General features: G+C 40.7%; 1 protein-coding gene and 1 pseudogene across 1 annotated transcript; both read right to left on the bottom strand.

Moving 5' to 3' along the window:
• The window catches only part of LOC115197103 (sodium channel protein 1 brain-like), a 25290-nt pseudogene extending 24602 nt beyond the window's left edge, over nucleotides 1–688 (bottom strand).
• Nucleotides 689–8417: 7729 nt separating this feature from the next.
• Nucleotides 8418–13412, bottom strand: LOC115204992 (beta-galactoside-binding lectin). Its single transcript, XM_029770566.1, has 4 exons — nucleotides 13308–13412; nucleotides 9689–9768; nucleotides 9252–9423; nucleotides 8418–9037 (listed from the first exon to the last, which is right to left on the bottom strand). The coding sequence occupies exons 1-4, from the start codon at nucleotides 13311–13313 to the stop codon at nucleotides 8891–8893; spliced, it is 405 nt and encodes a 134-aa protein (XP_029626426.1). The 5' UTR covers nucleotides 13314–13412; the 3' UTR covers nucleotides 8418–8890.
• Nucleotides 13413–19795: the final 6383 nt, after the last annotated feature.

The following is a 19795-nucleotide window of genomic DNA, read 5'->3' as shown; positions in this document are numbered from 1 at the left end:
TAGTGATCAGCACCACGGACAGCCTACAGGAATGTGACAGTATGTGATAAAACCAAAACAGCCCTTTGCTACACGTTGACTTGTCTGTCATACTGACAAAGCCACAAATCCCATAGTGTAGTTACAGTACATAAAACAGTCACAATATAGATAGTATTAGTGTTGGGAAAAACATTTCTGAATTAGGCCTATAATAATATCCATTCCCAACCAGCCAGTCTGTATAATGTGTGGTCAGATGTGTTGATAATTCAAAGAAAAGCAAAAAGGTTGAGTAAATATTTAGTCCAAAATATTGGGTCACTGAAACTAAAACGGTTCATCCCCTGAATGAGGTAGAAAACAATGTACTAGCTGTGATTTACATCCTAATAGCAATATTTATTTGACTACCTTGATATTTTAGACCGATATGATTATCTGTTCATTTCATTTCTAGAAATTAGTGAAATCATCCATTTTAAGAAATAGCTGATATCACGGAACTATGAGAAAAACGATTTTTGGTGTATTTTTTATTATTATTGGTCGCTTGGCGCCTCCTAGTGGTTTTATCGACAATAGTTGATGAGTGACCAATAAATCCATCATTTCAAATTCGGTGTTGAGTGATTGCTCACCTGAGACACCTCGCCATCTTCTTACTACTTCTCTCTTTAATGTCGATGTGGACCTCTAGTTCCCACATTGTCCTGCATGAATTCCATTCTATGAGGATCACGCTTTCCCCAAAAGTAGCAGGTGTTACCTGGGAGATAGATAGTGTAGACCTAACAGTACATTACCACATGATATGATGGAGGCGATGAGACAACGGAGCCCCATTTATTTTCTTTTGACGGTAGCGAAGTGGGCGGGGAACCATTGGGCTATGCCAGCATGGGCAATTTGAGGCCAATATGTATTTTTACATCAGTCCAGAACACTTCACAATATAAACAATTACAGAATAAGTGTTCAATAGATTCAGTTTCTAATTCACAAAAACTGCATTCACTGGTAACATCAAGTATATACACTGCTCAAAAAAATAAAGGGAACACTTAAACAACACAATGTAACTCCAAGTCAATCACACTTCTGTGAAATCAAACTGTCCACTTAGGAAGCAACACTGATTGACAATAAATTTCACATGCTGTTGTGCAAATGGAATAGACAACAGGTGGAAATTATAGGCAATTAGCAAGACACCCCCAATAAAGGAGTGATTCTGCAGGTGGGGACCACAGACCACTTCTCAGTTCCTATGCATCCTGGCTGATGTTTTGGTCACTTTTGAATGCTGGCGGGGCTTTCACTCTAGTGGTAGCATGAGACTACAACCCACACAAGTGGCTCAGGTAGTGCAGCTCATCCAGGATGGCACATCAATGCAAGCTGTGGCAAGAAGGTTTGCTGTGTCTGTCAGCGTAGTGTCCAGAGCATGGAGGCGCTACCAGGAGACAGGCCAGTACATCAGGAGACGTGGAGGAGGCCGTAGGAGGGGAACAACCCAGCAGCAGGACCGCTACCTCCGCCTTTGTGCAAGGAGGAGCAGGAGAAGCAGGACCTGCAGGACCTGCAAAATGACCTCCGGCAGGCCACAAATGTGCATGTGTCTGCTCAACCGGTCAGAAACAGACTCCATGAGGGTGGTATGAGGGCCCGACGTCCACAGGTGGGGGTTGTGCTTACAGCCCAACACCGTGTAGGACGTTTGGCATTTGCCAGAGAACACCAAGATTGGCAAATTCGCCACTGGCGCCCTGTGCTCTTCACAGATGAAAGCAGGTTCACACTGAGCACGTGACAGACGTGACAGAGTCTGGAGACGCCGTGGAGAACGTTCTGCTGCCTGCGACATCCTCCAGCATGACCGGTTTGGCGGTGGGTCAGTCATGGTGTGGGGTGGCATTTCTTTGGGGGGCCGCACAGCCCTCCATGTGCTCGCCAGAGGTAGCCTGACTGCCATTAGGTACCGAGATGTGATCCTCAGACCCCTTGTGAGACCATATGCTGGTGCGGTTGGCCCTGGGTTCCTCCTAATGCAAGACAATGCTAGACCTCATGTGGCTGGAGTGTGTCAGCAGTTCCTGCAAGAGGAAGGCATTGATGCTATGGACTGGCCCGCCTGTTCCCCAGACCTGAATCCAATTGAGCACATCTGGGACATCATGTCTCGCTCCTTCCACCAACGCCACGTTGCACCACAGACTGTCCAGGAGTAGGCGGATGCTTTAGTCCAGGTTTGGGAGGAGATCCCTCAGGAGACCATCCGCCACCTCATCATTAGCATGCCCAGGCATTGTAGGGAGGTCATACAGGCACGTGGAGGCCACACACCCTACTGAGCCTCATTTTGACTTGTTTTAAGGACATTACATCAAAGTTGGATCAGCCTGTAGTGTGGTTTTCCACTTTAATTTTGAGTGTGACTCCAAATCCAGACGTCCATGGGTTGATAAATTGGATTTCCATTGATTATTTTTGTGTGATTTTGTTGTCAGCACATTCAACTATGTAAAGAATAAAGTATTTAATAAGATTATTTATTTCATTCAGATCTAGGATGTTTTGTTTAAGTGTTCCCTTTATTTTTTTGAGCAGTCAATTTAGATATCAAGCTATTACACAGATAGAATCTATGGATTATCTTAAAGGAGATCTCCTTTACTTTATTGGTCACCATAAATTTGTGTGGAGTGAGCCAAGCACCGCGCCAGTTTACATCAAACAATGAAGCCCAACAAAATATCGCAGAGGGAATAGACTTCCTGTAGAAAATATCCCTTAATAAACGATTGTTGAATTTCGTATCTAGTAGACCAATGCCATTCACCTGAATATCGCTTACAATCGGAGATATTCCAAAACATGCATTATAGTAGTAGTAGTAAGTTTTTATCCCACTAGGTATAGCTTTAATAACAGTGTCATATTCCTTGCTTGAAACCTCAAAGTTGTATCTTTCCATAAATTCTCTCCGTGTAAATAGATTCCCACTAATATGAACTAATTGGCTGACAAGGACAATGTTTTTCGAGAACCATTTATGGTTAAATAACATCTTGTTTCTATATAATATCGACCCATTGTTCCATATAAAACATTTATGAGGTGAAAAGTTGTGTTTATACAACAAAGCCCAGCACATTAAAGCCTGCTTGTGAAAATCTGCCAGTTTCACAGGAAGTTTACCCACAATATATGGACATTGTAGTAAAAATTTAAGCCCTCCGAGCTTCTGAAAAACAAAATGAGGTATAATATTCCAGAAACTATGAGGATTTTTAATGTATCTTTTAATCCAGTTGACTTTTGATATCTGAATGAAGAGAGTGAAATCTAAGACATTTAGACCGCCATCACAAACCCTGTTGGTGATAACATCTCTTTATCTTATGTGGCTTGTTTTTCCATATGAAGTTGTACAAAAGCCTATCTAAGGTACAGCAAGTGGATTTGAGAATGTCAATAGATGAAAAAAGATAGGATGCACGAGATAGCCCCTCAGCTTTGGATAAAAGCACCTTTCAAAACAAACATCTCACATTGGGAAAGATTTAATGCCAAACCTGAGATTTTGGAGAACTGCTTCACGATATCCAATGCTAATCTAGCTTGAGACACATTTTTCAAAAAAAGTGAGGTGTCATCCACCAGGTGGGATATCTTGATCTCTCTGGCCTGGAATGTAATGCCTTCAAATTGACTTTTATGAACTAATGAGCATAACATTTGAGATACTAACAAAAATAAAAAAGGTGAAATTGGACATATTCCTTTGTAAATGTTAAACCTCGAGGATGTTCCATGACAGAGTTTGATACAGCTATTGCCACCATTATACAGAGTTCTAATAGCATCAACAAAAAAACGACCAAATTTCAAATACTTAAGACAATCAAAGATAAAATTGTGACTTACTGTATCAAATGCTTTCTGAAAATCCAAAAATAGGATAACAGGGAAGTCATCTAATAGAGCACAATACTCAACCAAGTCTAACACCAGCCTCAGATTATTAGATATATGGCGCCCTTTCATAAACCCTGATTGACATTCATTAATCAGATCATTTAAGCAAGACTTTAACCTTTTTGCAAAGATTAAGGCTATAATTTTGTAGTTGTTATTTAGGAGTGTGATTGGACGCCAATTATCAATACTTAGGAGATCCTTGTGTGGTTTAGGTATAAGAGTAATAACCCCTTGCTTCAGAGAGGCAGGTAGTTATCCCTTCTTTATAGCCTCCTTAAAGGTTTCAAGTAAAAAAGGTGCTATTTCTTCAAAGAAGGTTTTGTAAAATTCAGAGGTTAATCCATCACAACCTGGAGATTTGTTCTTTTTTAACTGAGCAACCCCGTACTGGATGTCCATAATGGATAAATCTTGGCAACAAGACTGATTGAGTTCTTCACTAACCGAATTAACATTCTCTATAGAATCAAGGAGATCCTTAGAGTTACACAAATTGTTATCTAAGGAGTAAAGATTCTCATAAAACTTAGTGGTAAAGTCTGATAACAACTCTCTATCCTCAGTAGTAACCCCATTAATCTTAAATTTCCAAAGTGGGTTGAGTTCCCCTCTCCTCTTCTCCAAATTAAAAAAGTATCTACTGTTCTTTTCACCTTTTTCAAGCCATTGTTTTCTGGATCTTATGAAAGCTCCTCTAGCCTTTTCCTCATACAATGTATCTAGTTGATTCTGTAAATCATTCAATTTAGCTTTCTCATTAAGATCAAGATGCTCAATCTCTGTGATATCGGCAATTGTTTTAGAGAGTTCAGCTACCTCACATCTCCTTCTTAAAGCAAGCCGTTTTCCATAAGTAATACAAGCTGAGTGGATTTTAAATTTCAGCAGTTCCCAATATTTCCCATATTCTGCATTAGATGTAGCTAAACTCCAGTAAACAGAAATTAGATTCTTAATCCCATTTTTTAAATCATCATGCAATAACAATGAGTTATTTAATTTCCAATAACCACCAGAGTATTTCTTACCATCATTACTGAACATTCTTACAGTCAACCATATGACTTTATGATCCGTCAGGACTGCAGGCAGTATTTTTACCTCTACAGTGTTGGGCACAAGACTAGAGGTTATCACCCACAAATCAATTCTTGATTGTAAGGAACGATCTCTATTACTCCATGTGTATTGTATCTCTCCAGGGTTTTTTACTCTCCATATGTCAATTAGGTCCAGGTTTTGGCAGAAATTCACCAACTTGTTCACACCAATGTTAGGCCTATGAGGCAATCTATCAGTCTCATTATAATAAACCATATTAAAATCTCCACCAACTATAATCTGACTGGATGGATATTTTCTCAGAACACTTTTAAGAATTTCTTCAATTTCCTCTAGAAGTAAGTTATTTGGAGGACTAGAACAGTATCCATATACATTACACAACACAAATAATCTGTCCATGTGGTTGATGACCACTACTAGCCAATGTCCATTGGAGTCCATTTGAGTAAACAAAAATTTCCCTTTGAAATTGTGTGCTAAAATTGCAACCCCAGCTGAATGATTAGTCCCGTGGGCCAAAAAAATGTCACTGCCCCACTGATTTTTCCAATAATTATTGTCCTCTTTGCATGAATGTGTTTCTTGAACGAATACAAGATCTGCGTTGCAGTCCTTACAAAACAAAAAAAAGCTACCTAGAACTACTTAGCCTGCTATCACCAACATGAGGGTGACGCTGGGCGCGAGCAAGATGGCGGTCAGTGCAGATGCGCTTTTTTGATAGCTCAAGGTATTGTTGGATTTCCTCACCCAAATATGACCAATTGCTCATTTCTAAGGCCATAAAACCCCTTTTTTTGTTTACCAAAGTAATTGATTACTTTCTGCAAGTTATTCACCTCTTAAACTATTAAGTTAGCGACAACACTAGCTAGCTCAAAAACTAGCTCATCTACATGGAAACTTCCACGACCAGAACCAAACGAAATTGAGAAATCATCAGATTAGCAATTACCAGCAAAAGATGGTATGGTTTTGGGTACTCCTCTTCAGAATGTATCTGTGGGGGGACATACTGCTGTGGTTGATGAAAATTTGGTGAGCACGGACAACAATGCTGACAAGTTGCACTCATCCAGTCCCCAGCTTATGACCCCGACACTCCAGTCCAACCCCAGGGGAAAAAGATGAGAGGACAAGAGGGTGTGTCACTTCTTGAGATGCACAACAATATTGTGATGCTTTTGACAGCAAAGATAGATGAAAGGGCAAATGGCTTGGAGGACATGGTTAGGGTGAATACGATGAAAATTGAGGCCATAAAAAAATCTGTTGACTTTATCTCTGAAGTGAAAACCTTCAAAAGTGACATGAAGAAAATGGAAGTTATCTGACGGAAAAATGAAAAGAAGGTGGCTGAACTCGAGCAAAAGGTGAATAAGGCAGAGAGATACCAGCCCTGGTGAAACCTGAGGCTCCATGGAATTCCAGAGCAGGTGGGTGAGGACATCAAATGCAGAGTTGTTGACATCTGTGAAGCTGTCATTCCCGAATCAAAAGCCAAACTTCAGGAAACTGTGGACATCGTTCATTGTTTGGGAAGACTCAAGGATCAAGACAAGAGACCGAGGACAACCATCATCAGGTTCACCAACAGATCTACACGGGATCTTCTCTGGAGACGAGCAAAGAGCTGTCAGTTCCTCATCAAGCAAAAATTGAGGTTCACAGAGGATCTGACGTCAGTGGTGAAAGTGACACGGGAGAAACTGTGGCCGATGGCAGCTGCAGCTCGAAAGGCAGGGAAAACGTAATTTTTTGTCAGTACAAGAGTGATCATCGATGGGAAAGAAATGCGGCCAAATCAGAACATTTGAGAGAGAGACAGAGTCGGGTAGCCTTCCACAAGCTTCCCACAATAAGTTGGGTGAATTTTGGCCCATTACTCCTGACAGAGCTTGTTTAACTGAGTCAGGTTTGTAGGCCTTGCTCGCACACACTTTTTCAGTTCTGCCCATACATTTTCTATAGGATTGAGGTCGGGGCTTTGTGATGGCCACAACAATACCTTGACTTTGTTGTCCTTAAGCTATTTTGCCACAACTTTGGGAGTATGCTTGGGGTCATTGTCAATTTGGAAGACCCATTTGCGACCAATCTTTAACTTCCTGACTGATGTCTTCAGATGTTGCTTCAACATATCCACATAATTTTCCTCCCTCATGATGCCATCTATTTTGTGAAGTGCGCCAGTCCCTCCTGCAGCAAAGCACCCCCATAACATGATGCTGCCACCCCTGTGCTTCACGGTTGGGATAGTGTTCTTCGGCTTGCAAGCCTCCCCCTTTTTCCTCCAAACATAACAATGGTCATTATGGCCAAACAGTTCTATTTTTGTTTCATCAGACCAGAGGACATTTCTCCAAAAAGTTAAATCTTTGTCCCCATGTTCAGTTGCAAACCGTAGTCTGGATTTTTTATGGTGGTTTTGGAGCATTGGCTTCTTCCTTGCTGAGCAGCCTTTCAGGTTATGTCGATATAGGACTCGTTTTAATGTGGATATAGATACTTTGTACCTGTTTCCTCCAGCATCTTCACAAGGACACTGTAAAGTCCATGGAGAATAAGAGCACCTCCTCCCAGCTGCCTGCCGCACTGAGGCTAGGAAACACTGTCACCACCGATAAATCTGCGATAATTGAGAATTTCAATAAGCATTTTTCTACGGCTGGCCATGCTTTCCACCTGGCTACCTCTACCCTGGTCAACAGCCCTGCACCCCTCACTGCTACTTGCCCAAGCCTCTCCCATTTCTCCTTCACCCAAATCCCGATAGCTGATGTTCTGAAAGAGCTGCAAAATCTGGACCCCTACCAATCAGCAGGGCTAGACAATCTGGACCCTCTCTTCCTAAAATTTGTGGAAGGCTACCCGAAACGTTTGACCCAAGTTAATTAAACAATTTAAAGGCAATGCTATCAAATACTAATTGAGTGTATGTAAACTTCTGACCCACTGGGAATGTGATGAAAGAAATAAAAGCTGAAATAAATCATTCTCTCTACTATTATTCTGACATTTCACATTCTTAAAATAAAGTGGTGATCCTAACTGACCTAAGACACGGAATTTTTACAAGGATTACATTTCTGGAATTGTGAAAAACTGAGTTTAAATGTATTTGGCTAAGGTGTATGTAAACTTCCGACTTCAACTGTAACTGCAAAGGAGTTGCATCGCTCATTCAATTCATAAATAATTAGGCTGCAGGAATGAATCTGTAACCTAACATCTTGTAATGCATGTAATAAAGTCACTGAAGAATACTAGCCTATCCAAAGTGCTATTATGGATAAATTATCTCTAACATTGATAGCTATACAGACATTTACAAAAAGAAAACCTGCTGATTAAAATCACACATTTTCACAAAGGAAGATACAATCTGAAATGGTTCATAAAAATATCATTTTAATGAACAAATACTTTGCACTTTTCTTAAACCACTTCTGGAATGATCTGGAATGATTGTTCCACATTAATGAAATACACATTTATCTTCAATAAAACAATTGAAATGAATTTAACTCCCAGGGAACTTTTCACATTTCAACACTTCCAAGCTTGTAATGTGCTGCTCCTGTAAAATATATATTTTACTTGTAGGTTTCAATTGTTAGTGGCTCCATCCATTGGTTAGGAATGGCAGCATTAAAACTAACTTAAAACTATGGTGAGTGAGTAAAAAACTGAGAATAAGGCTTGTGTGTGTGTGTGTGTGTGTGTGTGTGTGTGTGTGTGTGTGTGTGTGTGTGTGTGTGTGTGTGTGTGTGGACCTCTGGAAAGCCAATGAGCAGCCAGACAAGAAAGCTAAAGATCCAATTGAGTGCCTAATGGAGGATTCTTCTCCACTCTGACTCGTCTACTTGATCTCGACGCCCTGGATCCTGACGTCGCCCTCGAAGTGCATGTATTTATACTTCTCGTCTCCTTGGCGATTGGGGAAGTGGATCTCAGAGCCGTCGGGAAGCGAAACTAGGAACTGCTCCTTGGTGAAAGTGATATTTATCTGAGACAGAAGTAATTACACATTTTTATCCAAAGAAGTGCTTAGGTATTTGGGATGCAGTGATTGCAAGTTATTGCCACCAGAGGTCCCTAGTAGAACTCCCTTACACACATGGGAAGAGAGGAGGACATTCACATCAGCATGGGTTAAATTGAAAATGTACACATATCGACCTGTGCACACACACACACCCACGCACAGTGTAATTTCTCACCTTAAACTCCTCTCCCTGGTTGAAGGGGAATCCTCCCTCTCTGTGCTCCTCACACCACTTGCCTCCATGGTAGGAGTTACACACCACGGCTCGGGTGTCTCCGTGGGCGTCGAAGCGAGGGTTCATGTGCAAGGCGAGGTCATCCTCGCTGTTACCCACGTTGATGACAAAACTACAGGAAAGGAAGAGGAGAGCACACAGACACAGAGAAGGGATAAGGAAATCCTTTAACCTACAGAGAAAGAGGATCTGGATTGATAATTACACAGAAACAGTTTATAGCTATAATCTACTTTTTCATTGTAGTTTGATGATGTATGTTGTGAATATGAACAGATCATTCTGGTGATACAGTGACTTGTTTCTCTATGTCTCTAGTCTGCTGACTGAGAAGTGGAGTGACAATGAATTGTGTCTGAAGGGGGTTAGCTACTCACTGTGTTGCTTCAGAGTTAGGGATCCCTGTGATGGTCAGGGTCTGGCCCAGCTTGAAGGACATGTTCTTTACCACAACACCCTGTAGAGAGAGAAGGGAGAGACAGAGAGAGAGGGAGGGAGAGAAATAATGGAGAGAGAGAGAGGGAGAGAAAGAGAAGGGATAGAGAGAGAGAAGGGTGAGACAGAGAAATACATCAATTGAAAAACATCAAATGTGCAATTAGCTGATAGTTAATACGTAATTGGCCATAAGTTATGGCCTATAACTTCTGAAAAAAGATGGTTCTATAAAACCATTATTATAGTAAGTACCCACAATGCACAGATGTCAATTCAATATATATTCCACATTAAAATAATGTGGAACAACGTTGATTCAACCAGTGTGTGTTCAGTGGTTATAGTGTAGACGTGGAGTCTTTACATGGCTCTGGTGTAGAGAGCTATAGGGTATGGCTACACTTTGCTAAACCCTTTCCTGTACTTTGATCCTAGCCCCATCAGTCTAACAAATACAACATCTGTCTCCAATTAAATGTTTTACATCTATGGAATGGCCCAAAGATTGCTATAAATCCCAGTCCTGGACAGCGTTCCTATTTTCCCTTCAGAGATTTGGAATTTGGAGGGGAGGCTAAATCTGTCCATAAATGATGGGGGAAGGAAGGCTGGGTTACACTCAGTAAGGCTGAAGTGAAGTCACATTTTCCGCAGGTCCCATATTATGGTGGGCCGCCAACATGGGACCAATGGAGGTTGGGCACGGCACAGGATCAAAGTAATGAATGATCTTTACATGTGGCAGGGGAAATGGTGTTTAGATGATGTTTGTCTGCACATCTACAGTTCTCTTAATGATCTGCATATAGACCTCTTATTGTTGCCCTTCTTTCCACATGACATCTATTGGCTGTGGTGTGTAGTAAATGTTACCCATTTCTGTCACTTGGCAAAACCCTGTTCCTTCTCTGACAGAAGACATAGTCAGCCAGTTGAGCTAAAGACCAGGTTGATAATATACTGTATACCCCTGGGCAACAGCAGATAATCAAACAGGATACTCAAAGGGAAATGACATCAACATTTGTACTTCGGTTTTGTTTCTGTCAGCAACACAGTGGGCAGTGGACAAGAAAAAATTTCACACATTACCCCTGAACATGTGTTTTAACTTTCTTCCTTGAATGCACTTATTGTAAGTCACTGGGGGATAGGAGTGTGAACTTACACTGCTTACAGTGTAATATTGAACGTACAGTAAGTGCCTAATCATTGCTTACAAGACATACAGTAGGACACAGTACCTGGCCTTTAACAGTCCAGAGCCAGACACAAACCCACTGACACCCAATCCAGACATAGAACAGGATAATATAACATTAGAGCTCTTAGTGTTGGCACAGACTAGAAGGCTACATTCTGGCAAGAGAGAGAGAGAGAGAGAGAATGTAGAGGAGAGAGAAATAAAGAGAGGAGCAGAAAGGGAAAGGGAGGGGTAGAGGGTGGATGAGAGGACCGACAGACAGAAAGAAGAGTTACAAAAATTAGAAATAGGGAAAGCGGTATAAAGTTCAAAGAGAGAGAGAGAGAGAGAGAGAGAGAGTGGGGGAAAGAGAGAGGGGGCGATTGTGAAGTGTTGCATTCTTTCCGTGTTAGTCCTCCCTCCTTAATGTAAACTGTGTGTAAAATCTATGGCGCTAGCTGGACTTGGCTACATGCAGCCCAGTGCTACTTCAGACTGCAGTTCCCATCCCAGTGTGAGACATACCTCCCCACACTGTTTGAGAGACACAGGACAGCTGGGCTGCAGCTGCAGGCAACGCAGAAATAGGATGGGTAGAATGGATATACATAGTTCGGAAATACACATGATAACTCCTGGCTGTATACGTTACTTACTATAAAGCTTACCTGACTGACATTTACATTCTAGTTATTAAATATCAGATACTCTTATCCAAAGCAACTGCACACATTTTCACACAGGTCCCCTGTGGGAATCGAACCAACAACCTTGGAGTTGCAAGCACAATGCTCTACCAACTGAGCTCTGGACATGACAGCCAATCTAACCATTGTTAACCTGACGTTTACTGTAGGTATATCCTATAGCTCCGCTTGGGGAAGATCATACTGGCTCACTGGATATAACATCACTCTGCTACTCTATCTATTCTGACCTCTGTTTACGGTAACTTTAATTCATTTAGATCTGAATAGAATTAACCCTGTTGCTCTCCCAACACATCTATGATTACCATGGTAACCACAAAACAGCCACGGTGAAACAAAGCCTTTATTATCACACACAGCCAGTTAACTCAGAGAGTGTTAACACACACACAGCCAGTTAACTCAGAGAGTGTTAACACACACACAGCCAGTTAACTCAGAGAGTGTTAACACACACACAGCCAGTTAACTCAGCGAGTGTTAACACACACACAGCCAGAGACCTCAGAGTGTTAACACACACACACAGCCAGTTAACTCAGAGAGTGTTAACACACACACAGCCAGTTAACTCAGAGTGTTAACACACACACACAGCCAGTTAACTCAGAGAGTGTATTACAAGACCAAGGAGAGAGTCATTGTTAGTCACGCCCAAGACAAAATGCTGCACATTGAGTTCCTGTTAAAAGTGAGGGAGTGGAGTAAGTAATATTATTGGCTAAATGTGGATTGTAATGTCCAGGAACAGTAGGGGTGGCCCAGGTTGAACCCACAGTGATATTGTTCATGATCATACTCTGATCAGAGGCTGTCTGTCCCACACTGCCTACTGTACCCACATAACTCCCACCCAGCCAACTGTACTGTACCCACACAACTAAATACATATGGGTTCAAATTACACACCCTAAAAATAGTGGTCCGGACCAACGTCGATCTTATCAACACTCCTGGGGGTGCAGACATTGATAGCCTATACTTATGCTTATGGTTTCCTGATTTGTTAAGGGTGGACCAAGCACCCCCATAGTTCAACCCATTCAAACCCTACTAGTACATACTAATTAGATCACTATATCTAAAGATCACATGGAAGGTTTGAAGAGTATAAAGAACTATTTAGAAGACACATGGATCTTATTATCCCCAAAACAAACATATCACTGCTGTCCTTCTTCTACATGCCTGCCCCACCCTGCCCTATGTCCACAACCTCTGTCATCAGTAGTAATTGCAATAAGTTTAAATCATTCACTGAGAGAATAAAATTAACTTTTGCATAAGATAAAACTACATATCCTATTGCAATGAGACACCCTTCTCATCTGTAGTCACTGCAGAACAATAAAAAATGCCATGTAATAAAACCTAAACAAGACAGTCAAGCCATCTACCAGGCCAAAAGTCTGATTAGTCTTCTTAGACGCATTGACAACAAGGTTGACTATAAAAGGGCATTGTTAGAGAGGACATTGCTCTATTATATTGGGCTACAGCACATAGGCTATTCAAATCGACGCATTATGTTCCCAACAGCTGTTTAATAGCGCCAACATGAACCGTTATGAACTTGCACTGCATGTAGGCTACTTTCAGATAACAATCAAATGAACTAACATATCAGACATTGTAAACCAATAAAATACAGAAAGTTGTACTTACACTCATCTTGACTGCACAAACCGCAAATGTTCACAGCGGGAAGAATGCTTAGCTGGCTTCGGACTGCAGTAGAACAGAGCGGGCGAGCTTATATGGTCAAGTGCACTAGCCAAATGTGAGTGACGCTATGATAAACCAATAGGAGTATAGGCGCTCAAAAAGCGAACCAATCACAGATACGTTTTTAAAAGCGTTATAAACTATTTAGCAGGCAAGAGAGGACGAAAATAAAACGTCCATAGTTGAAGGTGATTGAGAGTGAGAAGATAATTAATGAAAGTTTATTTTTGATCTACTTATAATAACATTATATTTGGGTGAGTCAGAGGACAGGATGTAGACGACCACAAGACCAGAGACACAAGTAGAGATCACTTTCTTGTTGCCTGGGAGACAGCAAAATATTTGGTGCCAGACAAACTTTTTTAGCTTTTGACCATGGGAAATTAAATTGTAGCTTTTAACTGAAATTTGGTTTTAAAATCATTGAGCAAGTTTGATGTAGGACGGTGTGGAAGAAAAAAGAGTAGTCACAAGATGACATCAAGATAGTCTTACAGTAGTGATCTTTGTCAGCAGGCCCCCATCGAACAAGAAACGGACTCTTATGACTACCTCTGCCTCTCTTTCCCAGGACGACACAAGATCAGCAATAAAGCAGAAATGCATATTTTCGTCAAAAGGTGGCATGATATTTCACCAACACAGAGTGCATTTCCTGGACTAGCTTGTTAGGGGTAAAGTGGTCTATTTGTGACTTTGGCCAGTGGTGGTGGGGCATCTGTGAGGTGTGTGTGAGAATGCTCTGGCATGTGTGTAGGACGCAGGGAGAGAGAGGTGTGACCATTGGTTTGTTTATGTGAATATAGTTGGACTGAGCACTAGACTGATTAATTAGGCCGTATCTCAGCAATGGCTCTGTTTACACATCACTCATATAAATAATCAACAAGACTCTCTTTCTCGTGCATACACACTGACCTCATGCACGCGGGCACACACAAATAATCAACCCAGAACACACATGTAATAAAAATCTAATCAAATAATACTCATATTCCCTACTCAACACACAATGATCACATATCATTTTGACAATGTCACCGTGAGTTCACAGTTATCAGAAAATATGGGCTGCGATCAGTACGTTTTTACGTTCTGGAATGTTCAATTGAACGCAAATGGTGCTGTACTGAACGGCCAGTTGAAAAATGGGGAGTGGTTTGGTTGGGGGTTGGGGGTTGGGGAACGCTGTCAAGTTTCAAGCCACAATTCGCAAAACCCACCAAACGGGAGCAAACATACCTCAAAGTCTGTTCAAGAACTTACAAGAACGTTTTGGGGAAACGTGATGTTCAGTAAAAACCAGCGGTTGGAAACGGTTCAGGGAACAGAACCGATTTGTTTTGAGGAACAGAATCAGAACCGCAAACTAAGGTGATCTATACTGTTCCAGAACAGAACCTTTATTTTAAAATCATAGGAACAGGTTAATAATCCTGGCATTTTTTTTTTGTCACACAAAAAAATGCAACAAAGCCCCGATGCAATGCCCTCAGATTATCATTCAGCAACTTATTCCAGTGTCTGCCTGCCTGCCAGAAAATATTTGCCAGTGTGTGCCAGGGGTTTATAGCCTATTTTTTGTTTTATTTTTTACTTTCTTAAAACAATAATTGTCCATCTCATGGTTCAGCTGTCAGAGATTTTGCCACTAAATACATCAGGACATTGCATGCATAGGCCTATAGGCTTAGATGTCCACTGTATGATATTACAAAAAAATAATACCATAAATATATATATAAAGGAAGAGAAGCTTAGGACTAGCCCCGAGAGATAGAGAGATAGAAAGAGAGAGAGGTATGCCAGTGGCATGCTACAACACCAACCTGCATTTCTTTATGTCAGACGGCTACTGCATCTAATATACAGATATAGACCTACAGAAGGAGGCTACTTCGTTCATTTTCGATCAGAATATTTTGTATAAAGATAAGCATTATATTGTTAGATTATAGGAGTAACTCTGGTAGGCCTTAAACATCTTCCTCACCTCAAGTTCAAATGTCAGAGACAGTTGCTCAGGAGCTCACTGCCTTCATATCGTAGGCCTGCAGTAGCTAAAGCTTAATAATAGCCACACCACACCAAACCTTCAGAAATGATTGTAAACTTATTAAGGTAATATCAAAACTAAGTCAGGCCATTGTTTATTGATAAAATATGAGCATGCTATTATGTTGCCGCAAACACAGAATTACAGTTAGAACTTAATTTGGCCAAAGAAAATGTCTCAACAGAATGAAACAAAACACTTGCAAACTGGTTTAACCCACTGTCGTAACGTTTGCTGTCATTAAATGTGAAGACTGTTATATTATCAAATCAATTCTCTATGTGTAATTATTCCGTGATTAAACGAATCATGGAATAGTAATTAACTAGGAAGTCGGGGCCCCACAGGAAAATATTGTTTATAGAGTTGCAATTTCCTGAATATAACTCTACAGATATTTTATTATCTTATCAATTACAGTGTTCTATTAATGTATTATTACCTCATCAGTCTCATTCCTGAATGTCACAAACCCTTGGATATCTGCACAAACCCTAGCATCAGAAATTATGAATCAGCGATATACAAATTGGTTTAATTATTTATTTACTAACTAACTAATCAATCACAGAAATACATAATCACACACTCAATAGTTATATGTTGTTTACTGACATGATACACTGAAAAGTCCCTAGTGGGCTATGGCGATATGACGGCTTGGTAGACAAAGGAAAGGGGTGGGGCCAGCTCTAGAGCGGGAAACTCAGAGTGGACCCACATCGACTACACTACACTCATGGGAATGCTTATACTTTGGATAGTCAATCGACATAAAGTCTCTGGTTTGTCCACCAGAGACTTTTTTTTTTGGGATGGTTTGTCCTCGGGGTTTCGCCTGCTATATCAGTTATGTTATACTCACAGACATTATCTTAACGGTTTTAGAAACTTTAGAATGTTTTCTATCCAAATCTACCAATTATATGCATATCCTATGTTCTGGGCCTGAGTAACAGGCAGTTTACTTTGGGCATGCTTTTCATCCGGACGTCAAAATACTGCCCTCTAGCCCAAAGAGGTTTTAAACAGCTGCAGCCTGAATAATTGGTCTTTAGTTTGTAGATTTCTTAACCATTTCAGCGTGTGGATGATCTCCACGTTCTCTGGTCTTGTCCTTTGGTAAAGTTGCCAACCATTTCAACATGTAGCGACAGCTCCATGTTTTCTGGTCTAATGTACATTTTGTTGGAAGTGGGTTTTATACTTAGTAGAAAAGGGGGCGTTCCATGACGCTGTGTAATGTCTGTGCTCATGGGGGCATGGCCACTGACTGATCCTAAGTTACTATGAAAAACAATTCTTATTTAAAAGACTAAGATCACATTGTTATCTTTCCAAAAGTATTCCTATACTCAATCATTTATTTTATACAACATTCAGATGCAAACGCCATAATTGATAAGTGTATACAAACAAAGAAACAGTAATGTGTGTCTCCTGTCCTTCATGAGGTCACCAAATGAAACAAACTCGACATGACTGTTCCTTAAGTGTCCACGGACCACTCCAACTGCTTGAAATACTGTTTTATTATTCACCCTTTTGACGTCCATGTCTCTGTGTTCCACAGACATTCCAATCTCAATACTACAGAGCCCAGAAGCAGAGTATTTTACGACCGCCATAAAGCGGCCCCTCCACCTCTGTGGGAGAGAGAGGGCGCTGTAGAGTGGACCCACTGTAACCTGATCCTTCAGATCTTCACATGAGAGTCATGACACCACAAATGTTTTGAACAGGCTATATTGCAGCAATTACCCAAAAAGGTTAGTGCCTACCATACCCAACAAATGACAACAATAGCCTACTGTTATTTATTTTACAACAGGCCTACTTATAATCTATCTTTATCTAAATATGGATCACACAATTAAAAAGACAGATTCAACTACATTTAGCCAATGAAAATGTCCAAATTTGGCATATTTAAAGAACTGATTTTGATTAATAAATAGGCTAACAATAATAACCATGATATACAATAACAATAATGATAAAACAAATGATTACAAATCCAAAAATAAATACATGTAAGTTCCAAAATTGCAATCTACCTGAATATCGAGTTTCACAGTAGCCTGCATTTGTCCGCTCCAAAGTTCTTCTCATCTTAGTCCAATACAATATTAAAACTTGTCCACACAGAGAACATTCCTCTTGTAGGCTTTTCACTGTAGGCATTGTACAAACTGTTCCACAATTTAGCAAACATTCAAGCAAACTGAACGTACCTCTGAACTTACTCTGCTAATCACCATTCCTCTCCCTTCCTCTGATATATAAGCAGCATGTTTTACCTCAGTATTTGTTGAGTGTTTGTGGTGACATAGACCATGTAACTGACAATGTCACCAAAATGATGTGCAAGCTTCAATGGGGCAGAAGTCCATGTGTTGTTGTGATTCTGGATAGCCAGATAACTACTGACAATTTCAAGAAATTGCCATATGGGGAATCGTAGGCTAGTTTTATGTTGTTTTGAGTTTTTTTGACTGATGTCATGTCTATGCTAATGGGGCAAAAAAATGTCTAGCTAGCTAACAACTGTAACAATGTATTTGAGAGACAATTGTTCATTGTACAAATGTATTTGTTTTCAATAAACATTGGAGATTAAATATAGTTTACATGTTGTCAACAATCTAATCCAACCTCTTCTGTTTTGCCCCATATTTGCCCACATAGCCATGGAAAGTAGGGGTGCTGAGGGTGCTGCAGCACCCCCTGAAAAATCTCATATTTTTCACAAAAGTAGCTGTTCTTGAAGTGTTCTTCTGCCAAGGCCTAGCTGTCCCTGTTCTCTAGGAACATGGGGGAAGCCTACATGAGCCATGATGATGATGTAATAGAACACAATTAGTGGGGGATAACGAGGCGATGCACAGCTGTGGGAAGTGAGGATAGCCCACATTTAGTATACTTGAGACTGCATTGCTACTGTTAACAAAAATATATCCTCCATTCAGTAGCACACACACACCATCCAGAGAATTAGACGTTTACAATGATCATTCTATGGTTCTGTGGTTTCATGCACACATGCCCACATACCAGCACAGTATCAGGCCAAATTCAGATTACATTGTGTGTTGCTAAATGTGGTGTAAGAGTTTAATGTGTAGCACAGACTCAGTTCCCTTGGGCTGGTCTTGAGACAGTCATAAGACTCAATTACAACACAGAAACCAGAGCTGGATGGACAGAGGAAACAGCTGCATAACTGATAGTTCTACAGCAAACTGTTCACTGGGTTAGATATAGAGGACAATGTTCCAGTCACATAAAGTAGTCCAACAGATCTTTACACATCATCATTTTATTATAATCATTTGGTGGCTGCTTATATTTGTCATGTCCAAGTGTGTATTATACACATGTGGTTATTGGAAATGTGTTTTTTTGCATATCCTTCTCTTCCTGAGAAACCCTCGGAGAGTGGGGTCACGGCCAGGGTCTGCCATTATCAGTGGAGACCATGGAGCAGTTACGGTTAAGTGCCTTGCTCATGGGCACATCGACAAATGTTTCACCTTGTCGGTTGGGGGAATTTGCCCACTATCATTAGTAATATCTATGTTGGTCACCAGCCCACTGTTTCTCAGGCTTGGGCACACCCAGTTACTGTAAACTGTGCACATGGCATCTGAATAACGTTATCCACATAAACCATTCCTCCCTCATCATATACTGCCGTCGTGTGTTGTCACTGGGCAGTACACTTGCAATAGAAACCATAATATAGGCCTACAATATATGCCAAGTTCAAATCACATTTTATTTGCCACATGCGCCGAATACAACAGGTGCAGACTTTACCGTGAAATGCTTACTTACGAGCCCTTTCCTAAAAATGTAGAGTTAAAAAGTAAAAACAAATGTGCCGAAAGGAAATCGTTGCCAACATACATATCATAGGCCACCATCCAGCCTACATATGAGTCAGTCAGACTGAGCGGTAAGGGTCATTACTAAATCATATTAAGTAGGTAGACTTGAGTAGGGAGAAAATGTTATTTAATTTCCATGGAAAAAAATCCTTCTCTTAGGTATGAAACCTCCATGTACTGTATTTAGCCCCTGTAACTTCCTGTATGAAGCTCATTCAATTCAATGGGCTTTATTGGCATGGGAAACATATGTTAACATTGCCAAAGCAAGTGAAGTAGATAATATACAAAAGTGAAATAAACAATAAAAATGAACAGTAAACATTACGCTCACTCACTCTCTATATGTGTCATAGACTAACGTTACTACTGCTGCCAAGAGGTCTACGTCTTAGCGTCACAGTTGGTAGTGTGCCTGCCCCATGACTGCACACTGGCTGACTCGCTGGCAGGCTACATCATAGCTTCGTGGTCTGTTT

This window comes from Salmo trutta, chromosome 1 (genome assembly GCF_901001165.1).
Source record: "Salmo trutta chromosome 1, fSalTru1.1, whole genome shotgun sequence".
Lineage (NCBI taxonomy): Eukaryota > Metazoa > Chordata > Actinopteri > Salmoniformes > Salmonidae > Salmo > Salmo trutta.
This window is presented reverse-complemented; position numbering and strand designations above follow the sequence as displayed.

Coding starts and splice junctions, on each gene's coding strand:
- LOC115204992 (XM_029770566.1), bottom strand. Junction 9,424..9,688: donor CCTAACTCTGAAGCAACACA/GTGAGTAGCTAA, acceptor CCTTTCCTGTAG/TTTTGTCATCAACGTGGGTA. Junction 9,038..9,251: donor ACCAGGGAGAGGAGTTTAAG/GTGAGAAATTAC, acceptor CTTCTGTCTCAG/ATAAATATCACTTTCACCAA.